The sequence below is a fragment of the Hypomesus transpacificus genome, unplaced genomic scaffold (assembly GCF_021917145.1).
Source record: "Hypomesus transpacificus isolate Combined female unplaced genomic scaffold, fHypTra1 scaffold_88, whole genome shotgun sequence".
NCBI lineage: Eukaryota > Metazoa > Chordata > Actinopteri > Osmeriformes > Osmeridae > Hypomesus > Hypomesus transpacificus.
Genome location: NW_025814039.1, coordinates 640,736 through 668,242, shown reverse-complemented (window position 1 = coordinate 668,242; position 27,507 = coordinate 640,736). Strand labels below are relative to the sequence as shown.

Here is a 27,507-nt window from a genome sequence, read left to right as displayed (position 1 = left end):
TTATGTTATGCCAGGTGCTTGCGTTGTCTTGTCTTAAGAATTTCAGTGCCCAGTCTAACCTTGTGTTGTTCTGTGTACCTGACAAATAAAAGACTTGAACTTGGATATGTTAAGAGCCTGGTAACACCATGGAAACAAACACGGCTTCCTTTTACAGTCCAGTTTCAGATTACTTACTGAGTACATAGCCATGTTTTACCTGGTATCACCTTGGAACGTATAGTACAAGCTCATACTAAGGGTAATGTTGACAAAGTGGTATTCGCTTACAAAGGACAATGGTAAAAGCCTGGTAACATCATGGAAACAAACACGGCTTCCTTTTACAGTCCAGTTTCAGATTACTTACTGAGTAAATGTCCAAACATGAGCAAGAACATACCCAGTATCCAAGAAGATTTACCATGATAGTAGAGGAAAACTCTTCCCGCGGAGCGGAGGTAAGTATACCAGTCAAGTAAATGAAGCCATCATTGATAAATGTATTTGAAAAGGTATTTTATTGGAAAGTACTATCTTATATTCTCATTAGACCTGGGGGGTATTCCAGGTAGCGGGTTTAGTGAAAACTTTGAGTTGTTTAACCCTGAAAAGAGGCATACTCCGAGTTCCACGTTCCAGAAAGAGAGGTAACGAAACCTTTTGGTAAGTTTCCATTGTAACTAACTCTGTGAAACTAACCTGCTCGCTAGCAGGTTTTCCATGCCAAACTCTGCGTTTCTACCGATTCCCTCACACTTTATGAGCCCAATAGCTTTGGCAGACACGGCATATCATTTCCTGGTTCAGCCGAGCGATCTCGAACAAAATTTTATTTGCTTAGTCATACGCTGGGAGACGATTTTAAGATTGAGATTTGATGTGCTTTAATTCCCTGATGAATAGCTACCTAAGTTAAAGTTACCGTTTCGCGTCACAATCTGTAATTTATTTTAGCAACATTCTCAGCCCTTGGGCCTTTGTCGCTAGTGTTACATGCCGTGGACATGCACTCAGAATTGACCAAATGCTTTTGGGCACTGAAATAAATACAAATAATTGAAATTGTATTTGGTCTTCTTCATTGCCTACAAATAGAAATCACAATGAGTAGCCCAGCCTATTTCTATCGGCTATTGTTCCTAAAATTTACATGATGTACCATCCTAAAACTGATGTTTTAGCAAATCTATTTCAACATTGTAGGGGGTCAATATTGGCCAAACAACCGAAACTAATTCCCCTATGGTTTGAAGGAAGATGGGAAACTGAACAGTGTATTAATATTAACCAAATAATGCCAACACCAATGATTATGCCTACTGTACCATGATTATTGTAAACCAGAGATAGAAAGCAAAAGTGAGGAAGTAGGACAAGCTAGAGCTGAGGAGAACGTCTTGATCAATAATCCACAGAACAATGCTTCACAATTCCTTAAGAACAACTACAATCACACCAAAATCTTGACCCTTACTTATCAACATGACTAGCAATGCTACAGTAAGGGTGCTTTCACACCTGACATGTTTGATCCGTTTCAATCGGACCATGGTCCGTATTTCTGAAAGTCCGGTTCGTTTGGATAGGTGAGAACACGCATTCGAACTCTGGTACGGACCAAACAACCGAACCATGGTCCCCCTTAAAAGACGGAACTCGGTCCGGTTCCAAGTGAACCATGGTTCGGTTCGCTTTAGGTGTGAACGTAATCGGACATGTTATTGACCTATTCCAGGAAGCAAACCAAAATGTAGTGCATTGTGGGTTGAAAAAGGATGTTGACATTTGACAGACAGCCGTGCCACTCATTAGCAGCAACATTTGTTGAGGGAAAACGTGGGGAACTGATAAAGTGAAAGCTCGTCTGCAAATATGATCATATTGCAGAGATACTTGTGGAGAAACATAAGAATAGCGAGGTATTTACATTATTTATTATTTGCGTCCAAAGCAATTCTATTGTTTATAGTAAATTCTCTAATTGCAGCAACTTCAGCTCCCAACGCCTGGAATCCCATAAGTGTAGCATTAGCCACTCTAACCACATCATGACGAGTCAATGCTATCATGTAATGATTAGAATATTGAAGTTCAGTATTCCAAAAGATGGTTTTGAACACTAGCTGCGTACGTGTAAATATTCTGAAATCACGAGGTAGAGCACTGTATCTATTAGCCAAATCAGTTGCATCAGTGTTTTGCAAATGTACGTAACCCATAGTTTCAGTATTGGAACGCTTAGCTCTGAAACCAGTGCGATGATGTGTCATGAATTCAATAGGTTCGACCACATTTAATAAATTGTTCAACGTACAGACTCCAAAAAGTCCCTGAATAATGGTGGTAAACTTGTCCATACATTCTCACTACAGCACCAATTAAAGCCTGGGGTGGGCGGAGTTCCCATTGTAGTAACGTAATATCCCAAACCCGGATATTCAAAGATGCTCTGACACTGAGTGATTCGCAAGAAACCTACGTCCCTTGCACCAACAGAATCCCTCTCTACTCCTCTAATGCAAACTTCATAACTTGAGGTCGAATTGATATTAGCTGTAACTTTAGTAGGAACTACAGACAAATCATTAGGCAAAGAAACCATATGTTTCTTGTAGAATATTGTGCATCCTACCAATGATGGCAAATCCTTAGGTACAGAGAATATAGTAGCATGAGAATTCAGTAAATCCGGCGTTTCCCTGACTTATGGAAATATTTGAATAGATTATATACTGTGACATCATGTTCAACAATCCTTTGGCTTTGACTACCAGGTTACTAGCTTTGGCTACGTAGATGTTATTCAGCAAAATAATTGGTCGTACAGGAGTCTTTGAACTAGGTTGCTCTCCTAATAGGGGATGCTTTTGCAATACATACTGATAAGCGAGAAGGCACATGGATGGTAATCCTTCAGGACCTTGAAGTGGAACTGTCCAATAGGGAAACAATTCTTCTGTTGATTGAGGTAACATGGAACATGCATAGCAAGAATTGGGAGTCAATCTTCAAACCCTACCCTTGAGAGCGCTGTACCATAGATTAGATGCAAAAGGATGATTCCTTATTGACTGGCATATCCTCATCTGTATATTTTACCTCATCATTCTCTTTAAAGGTTTCAGATAGATCATTAGGTGACATTTCTGGCCATGCGGTGGGAATTGTCACTTTCCCAAATACAGTACTAGGTGGTATCCAATAAGGAGCACATCTACCTCTCCAATAAAGTGGAAGATAAGTGTAAATATTGTTATCGCAAAGCTAGATCATAAGATCAGTAGCTGGCCATGGAAAAAGTGTTCCCATGAAGATCCTCTTATCTGGACAACCGTGAGTAAAACCCACACGACGCATGGTTTTAATACCCTCAGTAGAGCTGAGACAAGTTACAGGTGCCTTCATTTGTGTAGCCTTAATAACTACTGGTTGAATATTATCATATGCGTCTAAATCTCGCTGAACCAGAAGTTTAGGAGTCAATATTTTCCAGAATTTATTACAGTAATCAACGGTGACTGTGCTGGGCTTGGAAAACATGAGTGTTTGAATCATTATCAACACTTCTTCATCTTCGAGTGATTCATATTGTGCTTCAATTGATATCACACTTTCTGTCATAGTAACGAAGTTGACTTGCTGAACATAGAATGGTTTCCTCCCTGTTGCCATCAACGGATAATATAAGCAAATCATGTCTGATTCATTCATAGGAATATGATTCTGTACTTCCACTCCAAGAATGCTTGCAGGTGTTGGAGCGTTACGACGTACACGAACATGCTGATCAGAATTAGAATGTTCAATCAGTTCTATCCCGGCTTTGGTATCATTGCCTGAAACATCATTCAAATTAGTAGGGTGTTCGAGCATGACCGCATAATTGACCATGATCAACGCTAGAAGTGAGATGATGCTCCTCACGACCATGAACTTGATTCGAGTTCTCTGTGGAGTATCCCCCATCTTTTTTTCTGGTCTCATTGTGCTCACTGCTCGGTATTATCGCCAATGTCACCACTTCTATATATCATGAAACAGAAAGAGAAAAACAACACCATATCCAAACTCAAGATAATGAAATATTTATGCCGAGGCGAGAAATATTACCCATCCTTTGAGGTTCTGTCTGCTTCACTCCACAAGTCCTATACTGCATCTGCTATAGGAGGTGCTTGTCGTAGTCGAGATGCATGGATCCATTGTGGTTGGCCTTTAACCTTAACAGCTGTTCTGGTCACCAAAAGAACCTGAGTCGGAGGTCCGAACCTCCTCGGTTGATCCTGTTGAGCCAATGTTTTCAATCTGTGTACCAAAACATAATCTCCTGGCTTAAAACTATAAATACTCATCACCTGGAGTGGGAAGAGAATCTGTGACTTGTTGATTATTTTCAGACACAAAAGACCACAACTGTTTCACATAATTTTGTTGAGTCTCCTGCAACAAGGTTAAATCATTCGCCGGTGTTTTGTCCATTAGCACACCTAGAGGAAAAGGTCTAGCCATTAAAACTTCATGAGGGGCCAAACCCGTACCTGAATTTGCCATTGCTCTGATAGATAGAAGCATTTGTGGAAGGGCGTCTATCCAAGTTGTTTGTTTAGTCTGATGTAATTTCACCAATTTTTCTTTAATGGTTCTATTTGTTCTTTCCACTTGTGCTGAGCTTTGAGGGTTATAGGGAATATGAAATGTCCAATTAATCCCTAATGCAGCGGCCAATTGTTTAGTTACTCTAGATGTGAAAGGAGTGCCATTGTCAGAATCTATCCCATTTGGTATCCCAAAGCGAGGAATAACATGTTCCATCAAACACTTGACTACTGTTTGAGCGTTTTCTTTCCTTGTCGCAAAGGCTTCTGGCCATTTTGAAAATCGATCCACTATCACTAGAACAGTGGTCACCAACCTTTTTAGGCCAAAGATCACCGACCTTTGCCTTGGTGACCCGAAGATCTACCTATTGAGGCGTTGAGAGACAGAACAGACTCCAGACTGAACTTACAACTTAACTTTATATTTGGCCTTATTGTAATTGAATGAAATCAAACACTTTGTGAACAATATGAACAAGAAAAAACACTTTTGCAATGAGCAGGCTGGATATGAACGGTTTTATTTATAAACTGAAGTTACAACACAACACTGACAAATTTCTCATGTGACAAGTCAGTGTGATGGCTGTGACTGAACACTGTCTGTGAGTGCCTTGTAGTTTGGCTCATAAGTAGAGACAGCCAGTCTGAGGCAGTCTGTGAGGTGTCTGTCAGTAAGCCGGCTCCTGTACTTGGATTTGGTGATTTTCATCTGTGAAAATGCCATTTCACAGAGGTAGGTCGATCCAAAGTAGGCACTCACTTTTAGTGCACATGCACTGAGGAGAGGAAACTTCTCTCGGCTGACAAGTCCCCAAAAGTCACTGTCCCTTGACCTGGCTTTCAGCTCAATGTCATTTTGCAAATCAAGCATCTCCATGTCCACTCCACTTGGCAAAGCAAATGCTTTCTCGAATTGGTCTGCAACCTCCTCTGTATTAATAGGCAGGAATGGGTTTGAAAGAAATGCAGCAATATCCTTCATGATTTCTAACTCACCAAAACGTCGACTGAACTCCGCTGCCAGTTTGTCCAGGTGCACACAGTACTGCTCAGGGTGAAAGTCAGAAGAGTCTTTGATGGACTGTGACATTTTTTCCAGGTTTGTAAAGTGTGTCAGCGTCCCTTTCCTCAGATTCGTGGTCCAGACACAGAGTTTGGCCTTGAACGCATTCACTGCGCTGATCATGTGGAGGAGGTGCCGGTCTTTTCCCTGGAGTTCGTGGTTGAGCGAGTTCAGTTTTCCGGTTAGGTCCGTCAGAAACCCCAGGTCCAGTAGCCACGCATCCGTTGAAAGTTCCTCGTGCTCCTCGTTCCTTTTCGACAGAAACGTCTTAATCTCAGGCAGCAAGTCAACAAATCGCTGCAGCACTTTTCCGCGACTCAACCACCTGACATCAGCATGCAGAAGCAGGTCTCCATACGCCGAATCGAGCTCATCCAATAACGCCTTGAATAAGCGATGCTGAAGCGCTTTTGCTCGAATCGAGTTTACCACTTTGACCACCAGTGACATGACATGAGAAAAGTCCACAACTTTCCCAGCCAAGGCTTGCTGATGAATCACACAGTGATACTTCATGAAGTCGGGGAAATCCGGATCATTACGGCACAGTGCTATAAAACCAGCGTGCACACCGCACATTGCCGGTGCCCCATCGGTAGTGATTGCCACCAGTTTCTGAATGGGGATGTTCTTTTCACGGACATAGCTTTTAAAAACGTTGTAAATATCCTCACCTCTCGTTCTCTCTTTTAATTGGAGAAGAGTGAGGAAGTCCTCCTTTGTTGTAAAGTCCTGGAAAGCCATTCTGACAAATACAACAAGCTGAGCCGTGTCCATTACATCCAGCGATTCATCAAACTGCAGTGAAAAATATTCACAGAGTGACAAGTCCTCCAACACCTGTTGACCAACGTTATCCGACAGTAACTCGATCCTTCGTGTCACTGTTGTAGGACCAAGAGGCACAGCACGGAATGCAGCTTTTATGTCCTCTTTGTTTTTGAAGGTGCTGCAAACAGTCTCTGCGGTGACGGTCAATAGTTCCTTAAACAAATCCCCATCTGTAAAAGGTCTCTTGTGTTTAGCCAAAATGTGGCTAATACGAAATGACGCCTCAGTTGCAGCCTTACTTTGAGACGTAGGTTGTGAGAAAAGCGACTGTTGAGCCTTCAACTCCACTTTCAGCTCCTGAACTTTTTTGGCGCGGATTGTGCTCTTTGGTGGATAGCAGTCTTTGAATTTCGGATGGTTAGTGTTGTGGTGCCGCTCCAAATTCCCTCGCTTAGACAGTGCCTGTGGCTGGTGGCACAACATACACACACTCTTGTCTTTTACCAAGGTAAAGATGAATTCCTCCTCCCATTCATGATGGAAACTGTAGTTTTTCGCCCTCTTTCGTGGTGCCTCTGCCATGCTTGCTAACACTATGTGGACAACACGGCCGGGTAAATAAACAAACCAACGGCAACCACGCCCACAGGTATCCTGGGATAGCAGGTCTCTCAAAGGTCGTCTTCGGGAAAAAACGCCCATTTATTCTGTCGGTGAATTGCTTTGCAACACGCACAGGCCAATATGCAAATCCAGGTACAAGAGAACGCGCGTTCAGTTTAAGAATCCTCCGCGTTCATGAATTAGTCGGAGATCAGTATTTCTGAAATTATTTTGGAGATCGACAGGGAAAGTCTCCGAGATCGACACGTCGATCGCGATCGACAGGTTGGCGACCTCTGGTCTATGGGAACCAGTTGATTCAGAAGAAGCCAAATCAAAATGTTACCTGAAGGCCAACGTAGTTAACAACTACGTAATCATATTGCCTGCATCTCAGACCTGGTATGGCACGCGGTGTAAGTCAACGGACTTACGTGTCAACGTATTTTTGCTCTAGTGGGATCGAATCCTACTTCATGCAAGCCTGCAAATGTTTTATTTTGTCTCCATTTATTTTGTCGCAAATGGTAGCCTAATGTAGTGTGCACGTAGGCTATTGGCCTACTTTCATATTTGCCGCAGCAAATATGAGATCCGACTTGAAAATCGCCAGTAATATGTTTGCGAATTTGTGACGAATCTGGTGATGGAGGCGGACTGATAGGTGCACGCACAGCTGGGGAACCAGTTGAATTGGGAACCAGTTGGGACGTAACACCGGCGCGGAGAAATGCGCGTCTGGTGTGAACAGCTTTTGCTCAGTCGTAGCCGATCGTAGTGATGTGTTGTTCGTGAACGAGTATGACTCGGGAGTAATGAGTAGTCTCAGAGAGCAATTTGTTCATTTTCTCGTGGCCAAGAATTTAAAAAAAAAAGGTTTATATAACAAAACCTATCATTATCACTTGTGAACGAATATCATTCACGTCTTACTAAACCTAGTCACGCGAAAGTGAATGAAGTAAACAAATACTTTCTGTTTCCTCTACTGAGCCTATGCAAGTCACATGAAAATGATCCAAATACTCGTACCCGAAGACCCAGTCAAAGTGAACAATTCATTTCTGTTTTCTCTAGCTAGGCAGTACTGAGCCTCAACGAAACATTGATCCGAAGACTCGGTTGGCAGAAGAACGAAACATTGGGCCTCATTCTCGAATACAGTTAAGAAGAATTTAAGAAGGAATTTCTACTGAATTGGATTTAGGAAAACATTTGGCACTCATGAAAGTTTTCTCATCTGGGATTTGTTCTGACTTTCAGAAGACTTTCCGAATTCGAAATAGCAGTCGTAAATCGGCCTGAGTTGTCTCAAATGCGATTCCTTATAAAACCCCAAGATTGCCAATCGCATTTAAGAAAACTCTGTGTTAGAAGTGTTAATGAATTTGTCAGAAATCGTTGGTGATTGCTTTCACATCAACTCTACAGACATCCTCGGATTAAAATAATTATAATAATTTACCTTGCTTAGTGTGCACACTGTTAGATCCAGTGGAGAACAATTCCACTGCTAATCTTACTGGTATGATGTTGTATGTGACAAATAAAACCTTTAACTTGCACTTGGACTTGAACGTCATATATATTCAACCAGGCCATCCAATTATTACTGATCACTCGACCTATTTAAAGGGACAAGTGTGCACCCTAGGCATACAATATGGCACAATTGCTTTTCGCTTGGACATCAGTTGCGTTCCTGTTGCTTTCCTAATTGTGTCGATTCTGACTGCACACGTCACTGCTGTTGCGTGCCCTTATAAGGAGCTGTGGGGCGTGTATGTATGCAAATTCAGGAGTGGACTGTACTGACTGGGATATGATCACGTCTGCTACCAACAGTCTGGATGAACTCACTGAGGCTGTGACATCATACATTAACTTCTGTGAGGACTGCTGTATACCAACACGTACCAGGGTGAGCTTCAACAACGACAAGCCCTGGTTCTCAGCAGAGCTGAGAAGGTTGAGGTCAGACAAGGAGAAAGCTTTTAGGAGTGGGGATAGAGACAGATTCAAGGAGTCGAAGAACAGGTTTAGCAAGGCGGTGAGAGTGGCTAAACGACTGTACTCGGAGAAACTGAAGCGTCAATTCTCTGCTAACGACTCTGCCTGGAGAGGGCTAAAGGTGCCAGTATGGTACTCAGACTCCGTTACGGATGGGCGGGCCGCCAGATAGGATGGATTAATTAGCATTTCTGTTGCCTTTATGGTTCTCCGAAGGCTGGGGTTGCTGAAAACAATTCACCGCCAGAACAGTAGGTGGAGAAGCGTTTTTTTGTCGAAAACACGTTGCTTTGTTGCGTCTTTGTAAGTTAGAAATCGTTGTTGTTTATATCCCACCTCTCATCACACGTGTGACCCTCCTACCAGCTGTCACTAGTCAGACGATGAGTGCTGCAGGTGCAGTCACATAATATTATATTAAAGACTGTGTCTAATGCAATAAAACCACCTGAAAGAGCAAACTTATCTCTATCATGGTAGGTATTATTTGTGGGGAAAATAGTAGCACTCTATAACAAAATGATATGTTTATCTTATATACACTATAGAAACTATTAAAAAACAATTCCATGAAATGAATACGTTATTATTTTCTTTGGTATTTTTGTGATTAGCAATGATGATTGCTGGGTAATATGTATGTTGTAAACGACATCTCTCACCATGCATTTCGATTGTGTTACGGCAAAGTGACGACATCCCGCCTCTAGAAAGCAGTGTAGGCACATCAGTGTTAAACGCAAAGTTTAACTGGGTGAAGGCGAGCATGGTTTGAATGACAGCACTCCAATGCAGCCGGTTCTGCAAACGTACCCAATTTGCATTTTCAGCCAAGGTCCTCGGGCATTCAACCCAAGTTGGTATCGCTCTGGAACTTGGTTAGAGTACTGCTTCCCTTGTCGACAATTTGGAGCCAGAAATGATGAAGACATCACCTTCATTAGACAAGGTTTTACCAATTGGAAAACGGCAATGTTTATTTTACATAAAGCTCAAAAAGCTATTCTGCGTTCAAATGAAGGGCAAAAAAAGTTTTGCTATTGCGCGCTTGCATTTTGTCACCAAACACTGAGAAAAATTGGCAAATTTATCCTCCAAGAAAAACAGCAGATTGTCCAAGAATTTAAAGGCGGACTTCAATTGCAGCATAATAGGCCCTATGTTCACAAAAGCTACAACAAAAACACCATGTTTTTACATCGTTACTGACGTTACATCGTAGTTACAACTGGCCCTTTGACGGCAACCATAATGCTGATGTGGCCCTCGGTGAAAATGAGTTTGACACCCCTGCGATATAGACAAGGTTTTGTGAATTAATTTCTCCACCACCAAGTGTATAATCCAATGTGAAAAAAGATAAACAAAAAGACTGATATAATTGGAAACAAAAAGATCCATACAAACTGTATGTACAGTCAAAACTACAATGTACTACTCTAGGTCACTAAACTGTGGCAGTCAGTGGTGCACAGACAACAAACTCACGTTTCTGAATTCGCTTGAGTAGCGCATAAACTAGCTCACTATGAACTTTCTCTCCAAGAAGTTCTCATCACAGACGTCTTTCAAAAAGACGACCTTAGAGAAAACGCCTTTCTGTCGAAGTCGGAAATGATGTTGTTTGGAAATGATATCGTAGCGGACCAATCACGGCCAAGGGGTATCCGTTGCTGTACAGCACGGCATGACGGATCGACAGGAATTTCAACGGTGCACGGGAAAGCTCTCCGACGGCCCCGGATACGACGGAGAGGGCGTTTCAGGGCGTTCCATCAATGCGTAGACCCTTCCCATGTGTCCGTAATCGTGAAGTACGGAATACTATATAACGGCCTTTAGGCAGATCACCAACTACAAGCCCAAAGCCCCCCACTCCACTAACGACTCCCGCCTGGCCAACGACCTGAACAAGTTCTACTGCAGATTTGAAAGACAATTGGACAGTCCTGAACTACCCCAGGAGGCCTCCCCCCTCCACCCCTCTACTGTGACGACTCTCTCCATTTAGGAGGGTGAAGTCAACAGACTTTTCAAGAGGCAGAACCCCCGCAAAGCAGCTGGGCCGGACTCTGTCTCTCCTGCCACCCTCAAGCACTGCGCTGACCAGCTGTCTCCTGTGTTTACCTACATCTTCAACACCTCCCTGGAGACATGCCATGTGCCAGCCTGTCTCAAGTCCTCCACCATCATCCCTGTGCCCAAAAAGCCCAGGCCAACTGGACATAATGACTACAGACCCGTCGCCCTGACCTCTGTGGTAATGAAGTCTTTTGAGCGCCTGGTGCTGGCACACCTTAAAGCCATCACAGACCCTCTACTGGACCCCCTGCAGTTTGCCTACAGAGCCAACAGGTCTGTGGACGATGCAGTTAATATGGCCCTCCACTTCACCCTACAGCACCTGGACTCCCCAGCATCCTACGCCAGGATCCTGTTTGTGGACTTCAGCTCTGCCTTTAATACCATCATCCCCGCTCTGCTTCAGGACAAGCTCTCCCAGCTGAACGTGCCTGATTCCACCTGCAGGTGGATCACAGACTTCCTGTCTGACAGGAAGCAGTGCGTTAAGCTGGGAACACAAGTCTCTGATTCCCGGTCCATCAGCGCTGGATCTCCCCAGGGTTGCGTCCTTTCTCCTCTACTCTTCTCCCTGTACACCAACAGCTGCACCTTCAGTCATCCGTCCGTGAAACTCCTGAAGTTTGCAGACGACACCACCCTCATTGGGCTCATCTTTGGTGGAGACGAGTCTGATTATAGGTGGGAAGCAGACAACCTGGTGACATGGTGCAGCCAGAACAACCTAGAGCTCAATGCTCTCAAGACAGTGGAGATGGTTGTGGACTTCAGGAAGAACACAGCCCCACTCACCCCCATCACCCTGTGTGACTCCCCAGTCAACACTGTGGAGTCCTTCCGCTTCCTGGGCACTATCCTCTCCCAGGACCTCAAGTGGGAACTGAACATTAGCTCCCTCACCAAGAAAGCACAACAGAGGATGTACTTCCTGCGGCAGCTGAAGAAATTCAACCTGCCAAAGACAATGATGATGCACTTCTACACAGCCATCATTGAGTCCATCCTCACCTCCTCCATCACCACCTGGTACGCTGCTGCCACTGCCAAGGACAAGAGCAGACTGCAGCGTATCATCCGCACTGCAGAGAAGGTGATTGGCTGCAATCTGCCTTCCCTCGAGGACCTGCACACCTCGAGGACCCTGAGACGGGCGAAGAAGATTGTGGCTGACTCCTCCCACCGTGGACATTCCCTGTTTCAGTCACTCCCCTCTGGCAGAAGGCTGGGGTCCATCAGGACCAAAACCTCACGCCATACAAACAGTTTCTTCCCTTCCGCTGTTAGCCTCCTCAACAAGGCCAAAGCTCACACTGACTGAATGTCTTTTAAAAACTTTTTACATTTTGCACTACACTCAATTCCTGTAATATTTGTATTTTATATTGTATTTTATATTGTAAATTGGCAACTTATATTTTACTTATTGTATATTTTATTTTAATTGTATTCCACTTAGTATTGCTAGTTTATGTATCCTTAGTATAGTTAGACCACATATTTAAATTTAAGATTCCTATATGTTTACTGTATGCACCTTCCTGCCAAAGCAAATTCCGTGTCTGTGCAAACTTTCATGGCGAATAAATCCCATTCTGATTCTAATCTCCTCAGGGCTGCGTCCTTTCTCCTCTGCTCTTCTCCCTGTACACCAACAGCTGCACCTCGAGTCATCCGTCTGTCAAACTCCTGAAGTTTGCGGATGACACCACCCTCATTGGGCTCATCTCTGACGGGGATGAGTCTGACTACAGGTAGGAAGCTGACAACCTGGTGACCTGGTGTAGCCAGAACAACTTAGAGCTCAATGCTCTTAAGACAGTGGAGATGGTTGTGGACTTCAGGAAGAACACAGCCCCACTCACCCCCATCACCCTGAGTGACTCCCCAGTCAACACTGTGGAGTCCTTCCGCTTCCTGGGCACCATCCTCTCCCACGACCTCAAGTGGGAACTGAACATCAGCTCCCTCACCAAAAAAGCACAACTGAGGATGTACTTCCTACGGCAGCTGAAGAAATTCAACCTGCCAAAGACAATGATGGTGCACTTCTACACAGCAATCATTGAGTCCATCCTCACTTCTTCTATCACCATCTGGTACGCTGCTGCCACTGCCAAGGACAAGAGCAGACTGCAGCGTATCATCCGCACTGATGAGAAGGTGATCGGCTGCAATCTGCCTTCCCTTGAGGATCTGCACACCTCAAGGTCCCTGAGGCGAGCGAGGAAGATTGTGGCCGACCCATCTCACCCTGGACACTCCCTGTTCCAGCTACTCCCCTCCGGCAGAAGGCTGCGGTCCATCAAGACCAAAACCTCATGCCACAAGAACAGTTTCTTCCCATCCGCTGTTGGCCACTTTAACAAGGCCAAGGACTCACACTGACTCTAAATCACAATCTGCACAATGACACCCTGCACATTGCAATTTGCACTATTGTATCGTTTGCACTATCTGTATATTTTGGTATTTTTAGGTTAAATTGTAAATTGCTACTTATATTTTTATGCTACTTATTTTTGTATTTCTTATTCCCCTTAGTATTACCTAGACCCCCCTTAGTATTAGCTAGACGTTGCTCCTTTTGTATAGTTAGTCCACATATTTAAGTTTCAATATTCCTATATGTTTAATGTATGCACCTCCCTGCCAAAGTGAATTCCTTGTTTGTGCAAACACTCATGGCAAATAAAATCCCTTCTGATTCTGATGATATTCGTTCACAAGTAATAATTACAGGTTTTGTCATTTTGACTTTTTTGTACCTTACTTACAGTTAAGTGCAGTGTAATTGTTTGCCGCGATAATTAAATGCTAGTGTGAAATGACCATTTTGAATCATACAAACTGTCATGATGCATTATTTAATCCAAGATTATTATTTTTTATAGTATCTTCTGGTTTACATGAAGGCCTACAGAGAATATGATAAATGTTTGCAGTGGACGTATTTAGGCCCATAAAAATTGAGCAACAATGAAATTTTATGCCGATGCACCGATGCGAACTGCTGAATCTTACCATCCCTAGTACACACACACACACACACACACAGATATTCCTGGCATTATTATATATGAAATGATGTACATTCGTTATAATTATCTTCAAAAAAGTTTGTCTTTATACACAACTGATACATTTAATTAACGTATGATAAATCCTGCAAATCAAAAGCAGGGATTTTTTTTTCTCCAGCTGAGTGAAACTCCAGTTTCACTCATCTTGTTTGTTTTTTACCAACGCCAAAGCAAAAAGGGTGTAGTACTGAACTTATCCTGTAAGCGCAGTAGCGGTGACTAGACAGTAAAGAATTCGCAATTCTGTCATTCTTTACAGAATAAGAGAACCTACCGTTGACATCTTCCGGTGAGGACAGGCGCAAACGCGTGGAAACCGGTGGAAACTGCTGGAAGTCTGAAGCACCATCAAGTAGTGAAGACTGTTTGGCTTTTGCCAGCTTGCTACTTTTCTTATTTTAATTAGAGGGTGATCGTTCTTTTTACCTTTAGTATAGATAACTATAACAATAATGTCAGTTATAGGCGAGGAGAATGTGCGAGGTGGTGCTGTTTTCAGAGACATCAACGCTGATGACGAAGACTCACAACCCACTGAAATCGAGTCTCTGTGCATGAATTGTTATAAAAACGTAAGTGCGGACAACATTTCTGCTAAACTGTATTGTCTTTTATAATGGCCAACATCTAGTGCTGCGTTTGGTAGCTCATATGTATATTGGCGATGAAGTGTACGTCATTGTGTTTACACACAGGGAACAACACGTCTGCTTCTTACGAAGATTCCTTTCTTCAAAGAAATCATCATCAGTTCATTTTCCTGTCCTAATTGTAACTGGTCCAACACTGAAATCCAATCTGCAGGTCGCATTCAAGACCAAGGCATTACTTATACACTCAAAATCAAGTCTAAACAGGTTAGAATTACTCAATGGACTGTGGACACATTGTAGCCATAATTGTTACCAACACCTATCTGTGTGAGACGTTTGCCTCTTAACAGGATATGAACCGGGAAGTGGTGAAGTCAGACAGTGCAACCACTAGAATCCCAGAATTGGATTTTGAAATTCCTCCATACACTCAAAAGGGAGGTAAGAATCAATAAAAATAATTTAAAAAGACTGATGAAAGGAATTAAATATAAATATCTAAAGAATTAGCATATTAAGCTTTTTACATTTAAATTTGATTGATTTAGCAGACGCTTTTGTCCAATGTACAGTTTGGGCAGCAACTCGTACTATTGTTGTTGAAGGGGTCTGTCATTAGGGTAAACAGACTTCTTCATAGTTTTGGTTAACTGACTGCATGCATCTCATTCAATAATGTTGTGTGCATGCATTGTTTGGTTAAAATCAGTTCTCTATTACCAGCTCTCAGCACCATTGAAGGCCTCTTAGACCGAGCTGTTGCAGGGTTGGAGCAAGACCAACCACTTAGAAGGGTATGTACAGTACTGTGAAAAGGTGTTCAAATTTTTTACATTGTATGTGGTCTTCAGATTTGTTTGTGGTACTATATGTATGTACTGGTGGTTAAATTGACACATTGTTCAAGTTTTTCATTTCTCTGGTGTTTGAAGTTTCAATCATGCTATCTTATGGTGTGGAAAGTCTCTCTCTCCCCCCGCCCCCCCCCCCCCCAGCATGGTGCAACTAAATTGAAGTTAATTGTGACTGCTTATTTATGAAAGCTTTGGTTAACGAGCAGCCCTGCCCAACACATGCCCTCACAGTGAACTCCACTGCCCTGCAATTCTCTTGTACGTCATGCCTCAAAGGACGGACATTTCAAGACCTTTGCAAAAACAATTTGTTGATTCTTAAGTTTGGTAAAGGTGACAAAGCGATTAGTTGCACAAAACATCTTAAGTTAAGATTTTCAGAGTCAGAGTTAAGGTTTCCCTAAAATATAATCGGTTCTCCTTATCTTGGTCTTATACTTAAGGATTCCTTTAAAGTTCGTTAAAGCATTGCTGAAAGCCCTTAGCAAAAAAAGGAGTAAAACTTAAGGTACCTCTGACTTATTCTTTACCTTTTTACATGGCCACGTTTATGGAGATAGATTAACCCATCACACACCTATACCACTCTGTTAGGCTATTGTGCTGCAGTCTAAACATCAAGCCTATTTATGCTTCAGCTACCGCTGTAAGTAGCTCCGGGCCAATATATATTATTAATCATAATATGTATTGGGGGGGACACACATCCAATATTAAAATCTGGTCAAAACGTCGCCCCCAATATATTGATATAAAACTAGAAATAAAATATAAATGGTACGACAGGCCACCATGGACGTTGTCCGAAATTATCATAAAAAATATAATAACTAAATGTAAAAAAAAAGAAGGAAAGGAAATCTCCCCAGCAGATTGTTACCAGAGAATGTCTAATAAAGAGAACTCCCACTCTCGGGAAACTTCCGGGTTCCGAACTGGTTGCAGTTCCACTCAACTTCCATATGAGGGCGCTAACGGTCGAGTGCAGATGGAGGTCTATGGAGCTATACCCCTCAAAATTCACTTCTCAGGATATAATTTTTTGTCTAGTAATTTGAATTCTGAATTCGAAAGGGGAGGCAAAAACAATACACACCTCTGGGTGTTAGATTTTTTTTTAAGTCGCCTTTCCGTTCTAAAAAGCCTTTGAAAATGTCATTGACCTCATACACATCGTACGACCATGGCTACTGCTTGATGGCAAGCTCTGGTTACTTCCACTTTTCTCTCGAGGCATCGACATCACAGCTGACAGGTTAGGCTCTCCCCGTCAATACACATGGTAGAAAGAGTTTTGGCTTGCTAATGTTGCTAATGCTCTGACATTCTGGTTCTGCTTCGGATGCCATCAGACGGGATCTCTGGTCGTAGTCAGTCCTTCACTAACCAATCAGCATTCGTTAGCAGAATGCTAGCGCGTTATGGGCAACAACGACTTACCCTGTAAGAAATCGAAAGGACATAAGTACTCGTTCATTCAACTTTTGACCTGTAATCCATGTTTATTGTATGCCTTCCTGCCAAAGCAAATTCCTTGTCTGTGCAAACTTTCATGGCAAATACATTTGATCTTTCTGATTCTGATGTATTCAGTCAAAATAAAATTAAAGGGTCACTATGTATTCATAGATTTTGGTAGAAGATTTAATGGCATTCAGGGTATAAATATGCAAAAATACAGAATCTGATTTCACAGCACTATGCTTTCAATTATGTAAAATATGTAGGTTGGTTGCTTGTCATAGATGAAGTAATGCTCACTCCTCTTCATTAAGGTATCTGCCCCTGAAGCTGCAGAGAAAATTGAAGAGTTTATTAAAAAACTCAAGAAGTTGAAAGATGTTGAAAATGAATTCACACTGGTGAGTGAAATTTTGACTCAATCAGGAATGGGGAGAGGGTGTCAAATTTAGATTTGGAATACAGTTATTCAGACTACATCTTTTAATAATGTCTAGACTACACAGAATTAATTAATAAATGTAATGGTGACGGTTTCCTTTTGTCACGCAAATTTCATATGTAATTTATATTTTGTAGATTGTTGATGATCCATCTGGAAACAGCTTTGTGGAAAACCCCATGGCTCCTCAGAAGGACGAGGCTCTAACAGTCACCCACTACAACAGGACTGACCAGCAAGATATCACATTGGGTTTGAAGGTAGTCTTGAACCACAGCTGACAGACAAATGGCTTTTCCTGGTTAGGGCTTTGCTTATTGTCTTGTGTTAATGTAAACACTTGAGTACTAAGGTGATGCTTAAGTAAAATTAATTTTGGGAGGGGAATTCTGAGGTTTGAAAGGTGCTTCAAAATGTAGCCTACTTTCTGGTCAACGTCATCATGGGAGCCCGTATGATTGTGTTTTTGTTCCATGTCCTGCACAGGCTGAAGAGGAAGAAGAGGAGGAAAAGCCTGGGAATGATTTGGACAGTATGAGAAATGAGGTGAGGCATCTAATGCAGTGAAATGGGTTCTTCTTAATTTTGAGAAATGCATTTAAATTCTGTTGTGCATTTCTCTCAGGTTTTAAGGTTTAATACCAACTGCCCAGGATGCAATGCGCCAGCCTCCACAAACATGAAGCTTGTTCGTATCCTTTTAAACTTTTTGTTGGTAGACCTCAACTCCGGTCCCCTCTTTAAAAAAGGGGGACCGGAGGGTGTGCTCCAACTTTAGGGGGATCACACTCCTCAGCCTCCCTGGGAAAGTCTATTCAGGGGTCCTGGAGAGGAGGGTCCGTCGGATTGTCGAACCTCTGATTCAGGAGGAGCAATGTGGTTTTTGTCCTAGCCGTGGAACAGTGGACCAGCTTTATACCCTCCGCGGAGTCCTGGAGGGTACATGGGAGTTCGCCCAACCAGTCTACACATGTTTTGTGGATTTGGAAAAGGCGTTCGACCGTGTCCCTCGGGGGCGCATGTGGGGGGTGCTCCGAGAGTACGGGGTACCGGATTTCCTGATCGGGGCTGTCCGGTCCCTGTACGACCGGTGCCAGAGTTTGGTCCGCATTGCCGGTAGTAAGTCGAACTTGTTTCCGGTGAGGGTTGGACTCCGCCAGGGCTGCCCTATGTCACCGATTCTGTTCATTACCTATATGGACAGAATTTCTAGGCGCAGCCAGGGTGTTGAGGGGGTCCGGTTTGGTGACCTCAGGATCGGGTCGCTGCTTTTTGCGGATGATGTGGTCCGGTTGGCTTAATCGGGCCGTGACCTTCAGCTCTCACTGGAGCGGTTCCCACCGAATGTGAAGCGGCTGGGATGCGAATCAGCACCTCCAAATCTGAGGCCATGGTAATCGACCGGAAAAGGGTGGAGTGCCATCTCCGGGTCGAGGAGGAGATCCTGAACCAAGCGGAGGAGTTCAAGTATCTCGGGGTCTTGTTCACGAGTGAGGGAAGAATGGAGCGCGAGGTCGACAGGCGGATCGGTGCGGCGTCCGCAGTGATGCGGGCTCTGCATCGGTCCGTCGTGGTGAAGAAGGAGCTGAGTCGAAAGGCGAAGCTCTCTATTTACCAGTCGATCTACGTTCCTACCCTCACCTATGGTCACGAACTATGGGTAGTGACCGAAAGAACGAGATCGCGAATACAAGCGGCCAAAATGAGCTTTCTCCGCAGGGTGTCCGGGCTCTCCCTTAGAGATAGGGTGAGAAGCTCGGTCATCCGGGAGGGGCTCAGAGTAGAACCGCTGCTCCTCCGCGTCAAGAGGAGCCAGCTGAGGTGGCTCGGGCATCTGATTAGGATGCCTCCTGGACGCCTCCCTGGTGAGGTGTTCCGGGCACGTCTCATTGGGAAGAGGCCCCGGGGAAGACCCAGGACACGCTGGAGGGACTATGTCTCTCGGCTGGCCTGGGAACGCCTCGGGGTCCCCAAGGAAGAGCTGGCGGAAGTGGCCGGGGGGAGGGAAGTCTGGGCCTCCCTGCTTAGGTCGCTGCCCCCGCGACCCGATCCCCGGACAAGCGGCAGATGACGGACGGACGGACCTCAACTCTGACAAAGTACTGCTCAAATTTTTTGTGCAGTTCTTGGTCAGATTTCAATTAAGGTCAACTCGATTATTGCCCACTCTAAATATGTTGGAATTGTGTCCATTCCTTATGTCCATTATGCATGTTTTAAGTCTATAAACTGAGGCACGAGAATCTTTGGAGTTTAGATTTAGTTGTATGCTTGCAAATATTTGAATATATTGACATTCCTTGAGATTCCCTTAGAAATCCCTCATTTTAAGGAGGTTATCATCATGGCAACCAACTGTGATGCATGTGGACTACGCACCAATGAGGTACAAACTGCTTGCAGTTCTTTCTCTAAATTGACCATAACTATTAGTACTTAATTGCTCCAAAGCCTTGTGGGAGTGGTAGCATGTTTTCCTTGTATGACCTTGAAGGTAAAATCTGGAGGAGCTACAGAACAGCAGGGCACCAAGATCACACTTCACATCACAGATCCTTCTGACATGACCAGAGACTTACTGAAGGTACAGTTTTCACAACCCCTCTGTATTATGATTGCTTGTTTTGAAATTCTCTCTTTCCGCATGTGAATGTGTGGATGGATTATATGTATTGTATAGCACTTGTACATTAAAAGGTCTGACATTAACACCATTTTGAGCTTGTCTCCTGAAGGCCCTTTTACATTTGAACTGGAATCGTATCAGTCACATTTATTTGTTTACTTGAGTGAAATACAAAACAAAGCCTAATCCTTCTTGCTTCATGGTGTTTGCAGTCAGAGACATGTGGCATCCTCATTCCTGAGCTAGAATTTGAGATGGGGATGGCAGCTCTGGGTGGCAAATTTACTACGGTAGAGGGAATCCTCACAGATATCAAAGACCTGGTAAGCAGTTATGATGTCACTTTAGCTTGTTTAAAATTACATTGGTGCAATTGCAGTGTTTGGGTCATAGTTTGTTGCTGTTCCTTACAGATTGTCTCCAAAAATCCCTTCTTATGTGGAGATAGCTCCACTGCAGACCGGACACAGAAACTAAAAGAGTTTGGCCAGAAGATTGACAAGGTTTTTTGTTTGTTTGTCAAACTAAGAACTTTGTTTTCAATGTTCAATCTACGCATGTGCTTTTTTGATACTGTAGTCACCTGAGATATTGGAATATTTGGAGTTTAGACTGTGAAGCTTGTATAAATGCATATGTGTTGTCCTTCACCAAATATTCAGATTATCGAAGGAAACCTCAATGTCCATTTAGTCCTTGATGATCCTACAGGGAACAGCTATATCCAGGTAAAATAACTGTTCTTTTGACAATATTTATATAAATTATTTAAATTACACATCAAAATGCCAAACTATTTGAACATTAGGATACCAAATTACTTCTTAAAGTATCTAACTAAAACCATGTATGTTACAAATTTGTTCAAATATTTTTTATACATATTCTTGAAGGTAAACACTGCGTCACAAGTCTGATTATTAACTGGGTTTTTCTTTTAGAACGTATATGCTCCAGACCCAGATCCAGAGATGACAACTGAAAAGTACAATCGAACGTTTGAGCAGAATGAAGAGCTTGGTTTGAATGATATGAAGACGGAAGGATATCAGGAGTGAAGACGGCTAATGTTGGGATGCATATATTTTACACTTAAACTTCACGTTCAGACAGATTGTTTTGGATATGAGTATTAAATATGTACTTAAAAGGAAGGTACGTTTTGGTTTAAAGTCCCTTTGACAGTCATGGTTTAGTCATGAAATTACTGGAAATGTTGATGTTGGAATTCTATTGAATGTGCGACTCCAGAGTCTTGTTTTGAAGAGAATAAATCATATATATTACTGCTGTATATCTCATAATGCTATGCATCAGTGTCTTCCTTTGTTCATGAGCTGTCCATGGAGAAGGTCCCAGATAAGGAAAACAACAGACTGGTGACCTTTGCATGCGCTATACCAGGACATAACATTTATTGAAATAAACAAATGACATTAAATTTTGCACAAAATGTCTTTATGGTCAAGGCCTAAATAGGCACTAAATATGAAACCCCAAATTGGTCCTATACGGTTATCTTCGTGGTTTTTTTCCACCCCACCCTCAAATGCGCCACCATACTTTGTCCAGTTCCAAGAATAGGCAAAAGTGTCAAATTCATCTTGTTTTACGAATGGAGAGTAGGCCTACATCTAAAATTAATTGTCCAAATTCCGTTAGAAATTGTGTTCGTTACAGAAACAATGAAGCATTGTCCATTTACAACAAATCCCACTGTTTCAGTGAGTGCGTTGAAAAAACGCAGTGAAAGGCAAAAGCCTTTGTTTTGATTTGTGGGTCCCTGCTGGTTACTTGCTCTTAGCTGGTTTTTCAGTCTTCTTTGGTAGGAGAACGGCCTGAATATTAGGTAACACTCCACCTTGAGCTATGGTAACACCACCTAAAAGCTTGTTTAATTCCTCGTCGTTGCGGACAGCCAGCTGGAGATGACGGGGGATGATTCTCGTCTTCTTGTTGTCCCTGGCTGCGTTGCCTGCCAACTCGAGGATCTCAGCTGTCAGATATTCCAGTACAGCAGCCAAATACACAGGGGCTCCAGCACCAACGCGCTCTGCATAGTTGCCTTTGCGCAATAACCTGTGAACACGTCCAACGGGAAACTGCAAACCGGCTCGCGATGAACGGGACTTTGCCTTTGCTCGGGCCTTCCCACCGGTCTTACCCCTTCCAGACATATTTAATAAACTGGACAGTCAAATCGAATTGCGTTGCCTACTTATTTCATTAACAATTCACTTAAAAGTATATTGACGTAACATTGGAAGGATTGGTAGGCCTATTTGTACCACAAAGTGTCTTCTGATTGGATGACTCCAATGGAAATACACCAACCAATTGTAAAAGCAGACAAGCGTGTCACAGGGTCTGAGTTTCCAATAGGATTCGCGGATATTTTCGTCTACATTTGCATTGCGATCTTATAAATACAAGGCACTGCATTCCGAACTGTTGGTTTTCTCACGGTCAAGAGGCATAGACGTGACACGTTGAAACAATGCCTGACCAATCTTAAACAGCACCCGCAGCGAAGAAAAGATCCAAAAAGGCAACAAAAAAAACTAAAAAGAAAGGAGTTAAAAAGCCACGAAAGACAAGGAAAGAGAGTTTTGCTATTTGTCTAAAGCAGGGGTTTTCAAAGTGTGGGGCGCGCCTCCCCTGGGGGGCGCCAAAGAGTTTTAGGGGAGGCGGCAATTTGTTTTTATTTTTCAAAAAATAAAGGATATGCTTTCTGGAAAATAATAATTTTGTAGATGTATGGATTATACATATTTTAATGTCATTTAATCACTCTCTCAGTCCGGACAGCATGTGAAGTATACTTGACACGAAACATCTTTAGCTAGCAGTGACAGCAACTTTGCCGATAGAAAATGTCTGAACCCAGCACAAAGCGCAGAAAATATGACTAGGTAGCCTATATATAAAGTTAGGATTTTCTTGGATAGTGCCATCCGATGTTCAAAAGCCACAATGTGTGGTCTGCAAAGAGGCTAACCCTAACTGAGGCATCATATCTCGTTGCATTACGTAGGCCTATTGCAAAGGCGGGTAAGCCCCACAGCATTGGCGAAACCAAAATACCGAAAGACCAAAGCACCCCGAAAGCACCCCCTAAAATATTCCTCGTTTATTAATAGTTTTCAGGCCATCGGGAAAATCGGGAGAAATCACAGTGGGCCGCTCTGCCCGCTTATAAAATTGCCTGCTGTCTCTTTTTTTTTCACACACCGAATGAAAGGATATGTGTTAAATGTGTTAAGTTACAGTGTGACTGATAAGTAAGCTAATGGGCTACACTAGGTTTTAATCTAAATAAGCACATTATCACACCGTGCATTAAAAAGTGCCGTTTTCAGTTGTCGCGCATGCTCTCTTTCTCAAACACAAGTGTAGCCTACCAAGTGTTTGCCATGGAGACAATAAACCATAATTTATTGTTGTGGAGGGAGTTAGCTAGATTAAGTTGATAAAAAAAAGAATAAAATAGAAGGGAAAAAGATGCCAGGAAGAACTGAAAAAGCCAGGTAAAAAAAGAAAGATCTGTCACTTCATAAATCTAGGTTCCTGCAAGGGTGCAAAATATGTTTTCTCAAAAGCCCTGAATCTTTCAGGCAAACATTTGGGTTGTAATTTCCGGAAAATATAAGAATATGAGTCCAACTAAATGTTCATATTAGGCTAGGCTACATAAGGCTAAAAAAAACTATTTTGCACTGAAATTAATGCAAAAAAATTCGCTCGCGCGCCGTGCGCACTCGCATTAATGTGAAGTTTAGATTTCACCTCATATCAAAACCTAGGTCTTTGGTTCGGGTGCACCCTTCTCATCTCCTCTGCTCCTGCACTCTAAAGTCCGCTGGTTGTCCCGTGGCAAGGTCCTCACCCGCATGTGTGACTTGCGTGAGGAAGTCCTCCTGTTTCTCGCCTAAATCAACTCTCCGTTGGTGAAACACATGGAGGACATGAACTGGGTGGCAAGGTTAGCCTATCTGTCTGATATCTTTGAAAATATAAATGTGCTCAACACTTCTCTGCAGGGAAAGGAGTGCCATGTATTTTTGGTACATGATCAAGTTGAGTGTTTTTTTTTGTTGGGGGGGGGGGGGGGGGGGGGGGGGGGGGGGGGGCACCATCGTTACTTTCTTGAGCAATTAAATATATCTCTTGTTCTGGCTGTTTTGTGATATGCATGCCTAAAAAGAGCATACTATTTCTATACTAAAATATTATCTGCATTTTAATTATTATGACCATGATGATTTTTCATTAGGCTATTTTTGGTGCCCCCTCAGCACTTGGTGCCCTACGCGCAATGCGCGTGGTGGTAGCGGCAACACTGCCTATGTTGATCCCGTTTGCTCGACAAAAGAAGTGGAAACAACTAACGTTATCATTTCAAATTATGTTTAGTCAATCTGTTGAAAGCAGTGTTGTGCAGACACAATAGATTTATTTGTACGTTTTTATTTCAAGTCGCCACCTTCGATGTTTCAGTGAGTAATGTTGGCCATGTTCCGTGTTGCTCTGCAGCTTCACTCGTTGTAAACCAACCAATCAGCGCGCAGCTCATCTATATATTCATGAGCATACCAGGCATAGAAAGACGAATCCCTCTCGTTTTATTCTAGGGCTATTTCACTATGGAGGATTATAGGGGCCAAAACTAAATAAATAAATACTTGGATAAATAAATAATTATATAACACAAAGCTTAGATAAATGACAAAAAATATATAAATATATAAAAATATATATACATTTATTTATTTATACTTACATTTCTGTATTTATACTTACATTTATCCACGGTGAAACTTCCTGCAGCAAAATAAATCTGTCGTCCCCCCGTCACCAAGTCAGGGGGCGGGTCAAAGCCTCTGATTGGTGGTTCAACTTGAATCGACTGCTTTTGACTATTCCAAGGTGGCAGCACCTTGTGCGGATTCAATGAAGGAAATATTGAATGCTACAGTGGTCGAAATGTTGGCGGAAGCTGAAGAGATGGAGGCACCTGCCAGTTCACTTTTTTTTTACATCATATTGAGAGCTTTGCTGAAATTATAGGAATGATATTGGCCCAAACTGACACAGACATCAATGAAAATGTGTTCACGATCCTCAGCGAGATGATACAGCATAGGGGTGGGCATATCGATCTTAAGACCGACAGTGGCCGGGTTGGGAAACCCGGCAACTATCGATACCAACGTTGGTATCAATAGCCTGATTGATAGCGTGATAAGATCGATACTTAAGTTTCATTCCACACTGAGTACACAACTCCCTTTACATCATAGTGGTTGTGCAAACACCGTCTAACTTCGCTCAAACTCACTTTGCCCCTCCACTGCTTTTCTAAGCCCAAAGTATCGGTATTGGCAATACTGGCCCTGTATTTACTCCTTGGTATCGGATCTATACCACATCGTGCAGTGTCGCACACCCCTAGCAGCTGTAGAGTGAGGCGATAGAGGATCCCTCTAGCTTGAAGAGAGCTTGATCGACTGGTTGAGCCTGCCTGGTGTGTAATACTGTTCATTCACCAATCAGACGCTTTGACCCGCCCCCTGACTTGGTGACGAGGGGACGACAGATTTATTTTGCTGCAGGAAGTTTCACCGTGGATAAATGTAAGTATAAATACATAAATGTAAGTATAAATAAATAAATATAAGTATAAATAAATAAATGTAAGTATAAATGAATAAATGTAAGTATAAATGAATAAACGTAAACACATGAAAACGTAAACATATATATATATACACACAAATACATGTAACATTTATATATTTTGTGTCATTTATTTAAGCTTTGTGTTATATAATTATTTATTTATCCAAGTATTTATTTATTTAGTTTTGGCCCCTATAATCCTCCATATTTCACAGGGTGCATTATGGAGCATAGAACAGCACCCGGGACATTTTCAGCCCAACCAATGTTACATACCCTATTCGGAGACCTTAAAGGGGCAATTGACTGGGTTTTTGGGGTATTTCACACTGTTCCTTAAGGTCTCCGAATAGGGTATGTAACATTGGTTGGGTTGAAAATGGCCCGGGTGCTGTTCTATGCCCTCTGACAGATCCTCTGAAATGTTCCCGGGAAAAAACACTAGCTTTTCTCCTTTTATGGTATGCTCATTAATATTTAGATAAGCTGCGCGCTGATTGGTTGGTTATCAAGAGTGAAGCTGGGAGCAAAAACGCAACACGGCCAACAGCAGCACTCGCTGAAACACCGAAGTTGGAGACTTCAAATAAAAACGTGCAAATAAATCTATTGTGTCTACACAACATTGTTTTCAACAGATTGACTATATATCATTTGAAATCATAACATTACTTGTTTCCACTTCTGTTGTTGAAGCAAACAGGATTGACTTAGGTGGGTAGAACGTTAGGCTACAGCTTAGCAACCAAACCATATCGTGATTCTACTCGGCTTCAGTTAGCTAGCTAGGCTAGGTCTAGATATCTTGCTGTAAAATAACATGACAAAGATCTTGACAAACATGCATCGTGAATTGTAGATTTTCATTACACAGGTTATTTATTTGAATGAAACACAGTCAGGAACATGAATCAACGTTAGCCCCATTGCCAATAAACTAGGCTAAATTATCACACATTCTACCTATGCTCTTGCGTTAACTAGCAAGCTAAACTTGTTTACATGCCTACAGTCTTGGTGTTACTAGTAACAGTTACTAGCAATGCTAACGTATCCTGTATTCAGAACCTGCCTTTCTCCAGTTCTTTCAAATAGATTATCTAGACAGGCGTTAGCAATAAGCCAGACTGCTGTTCGTTTTCTGGCTATTTTTCGGAAGCTTCCCTTCTAATGCCGACTACAGGTAGTCTAGCTAGAGTCATTTGATGTGTGTAGAAAAGTATTTAGCATTCTACTAGTACCTGGTATGCTATATACAGGAAACGTTAGCATTGCTAATAACTGTTAGCACAACATCATACTGTCCTTTTAGCTTGCGGTTGCAATGAGCATACGGTCGGAACAGCACCTCTTTCCAGGTTCAGCTTCCTAGCAAATCCTGCTTGAAATTGTCCAAGGTTGTCAAAACTGTCTTGGGTGAAATGTTCAGAGCAAATGAATGATTGAGTGTCGAACTTCGCCGGGATCTTCTCATAGACAACAGCAGCCATGCCTGTTGAATGTTTGGCTCCTTGGGAAGACTGTGAGTGTTAGCCTTCCCTGTACAGCCTGGAACACAGCATTTACAACCGTGGTCCATTTTCAATACCCTTGTTATAATTCAAAACGTTCTTCTTTGTAATTCCTTATAAGTAGCCTACACAGAGCAGCGCGCAGCTAA

The 27,507-nt window shown here is 42.6% G+C and overlaps 3 protein-coding genes across 6 annotated transcripts in view; 2 read left to right on the top strand and 1 right to left on the bottom strand.

Annotated features, from left to right (window-relative positions):
* The first annotated feature begins 279 nt into the window (after positions 1-279).
* Positions 280-21,469, top strand: zpr1 (ZPR1 zinc finger). The gene is made up of 15 exons (XM_047018026.1): positions 280-440; positions 14,452-14,764; positions 14,888-15,049; positions 15,136-15,226; positions 15,509-15,579; positions 17,415-17,501; positions 17,680-17,802; positions 18,029-18,088; positions 18,168-18,234; positions 19,858-19,928; positions 20,037-20,126; positions 20,381-20,491; positions 20,582-20,671; positions 20,831-20,896; positions 21,110-21,469. Exons 2-15 carry the CDS (start codon positions 14,645-14,647, stop codon positions 21,224-21,226), a joined length of 1,326 nt encoding a protein of 441 aa, XP_046873982.1. The 5' UTR covers positions 280-440; positions 14,452-14,644; the 3' UTR covers positions 21,227-21,469.
* A 79-nt stretch (positions 21,470-21,548) lies between these two features.
* LOC124466249 (histone H2A) lies at positions 21,549-22,447 on the bottom strand. Its single transcript, XM_047018027.1, has one exon. The coding sequence runs from the start codon at positions 22,343-22,345 to the stop codon at positions 21,959-21,961; it is 387 nt and encodes a 128-aa protein (XP_046873983.1). The 5' UTR covers positions 22,346-22,447; the 3' UTR covers positions 21,549-21,958.
* A 1,547-nt stretch (positions 22,448-23,994) lies between these two features.
* The window catches only part of si:ch73-261i21.5 (zona pellucida-like domain-containing protein 1), a 29,069-nt gene continuing 25,556 nt past the window's right edge, over positions 23,995-27,507 (top strand). For all 4 annotated transcript variants that reach the window (XM_047018019.1, XM_047018018.1, XM_047018017.1 and 1 more), the window contains exon 1: positions 23,995-24,150. The gene's annotated coding sequence lies outside the window, so the exon portion shown is untranslated. The remainder of the gene's footprint in view (positions 24,151-27,507) is intronic.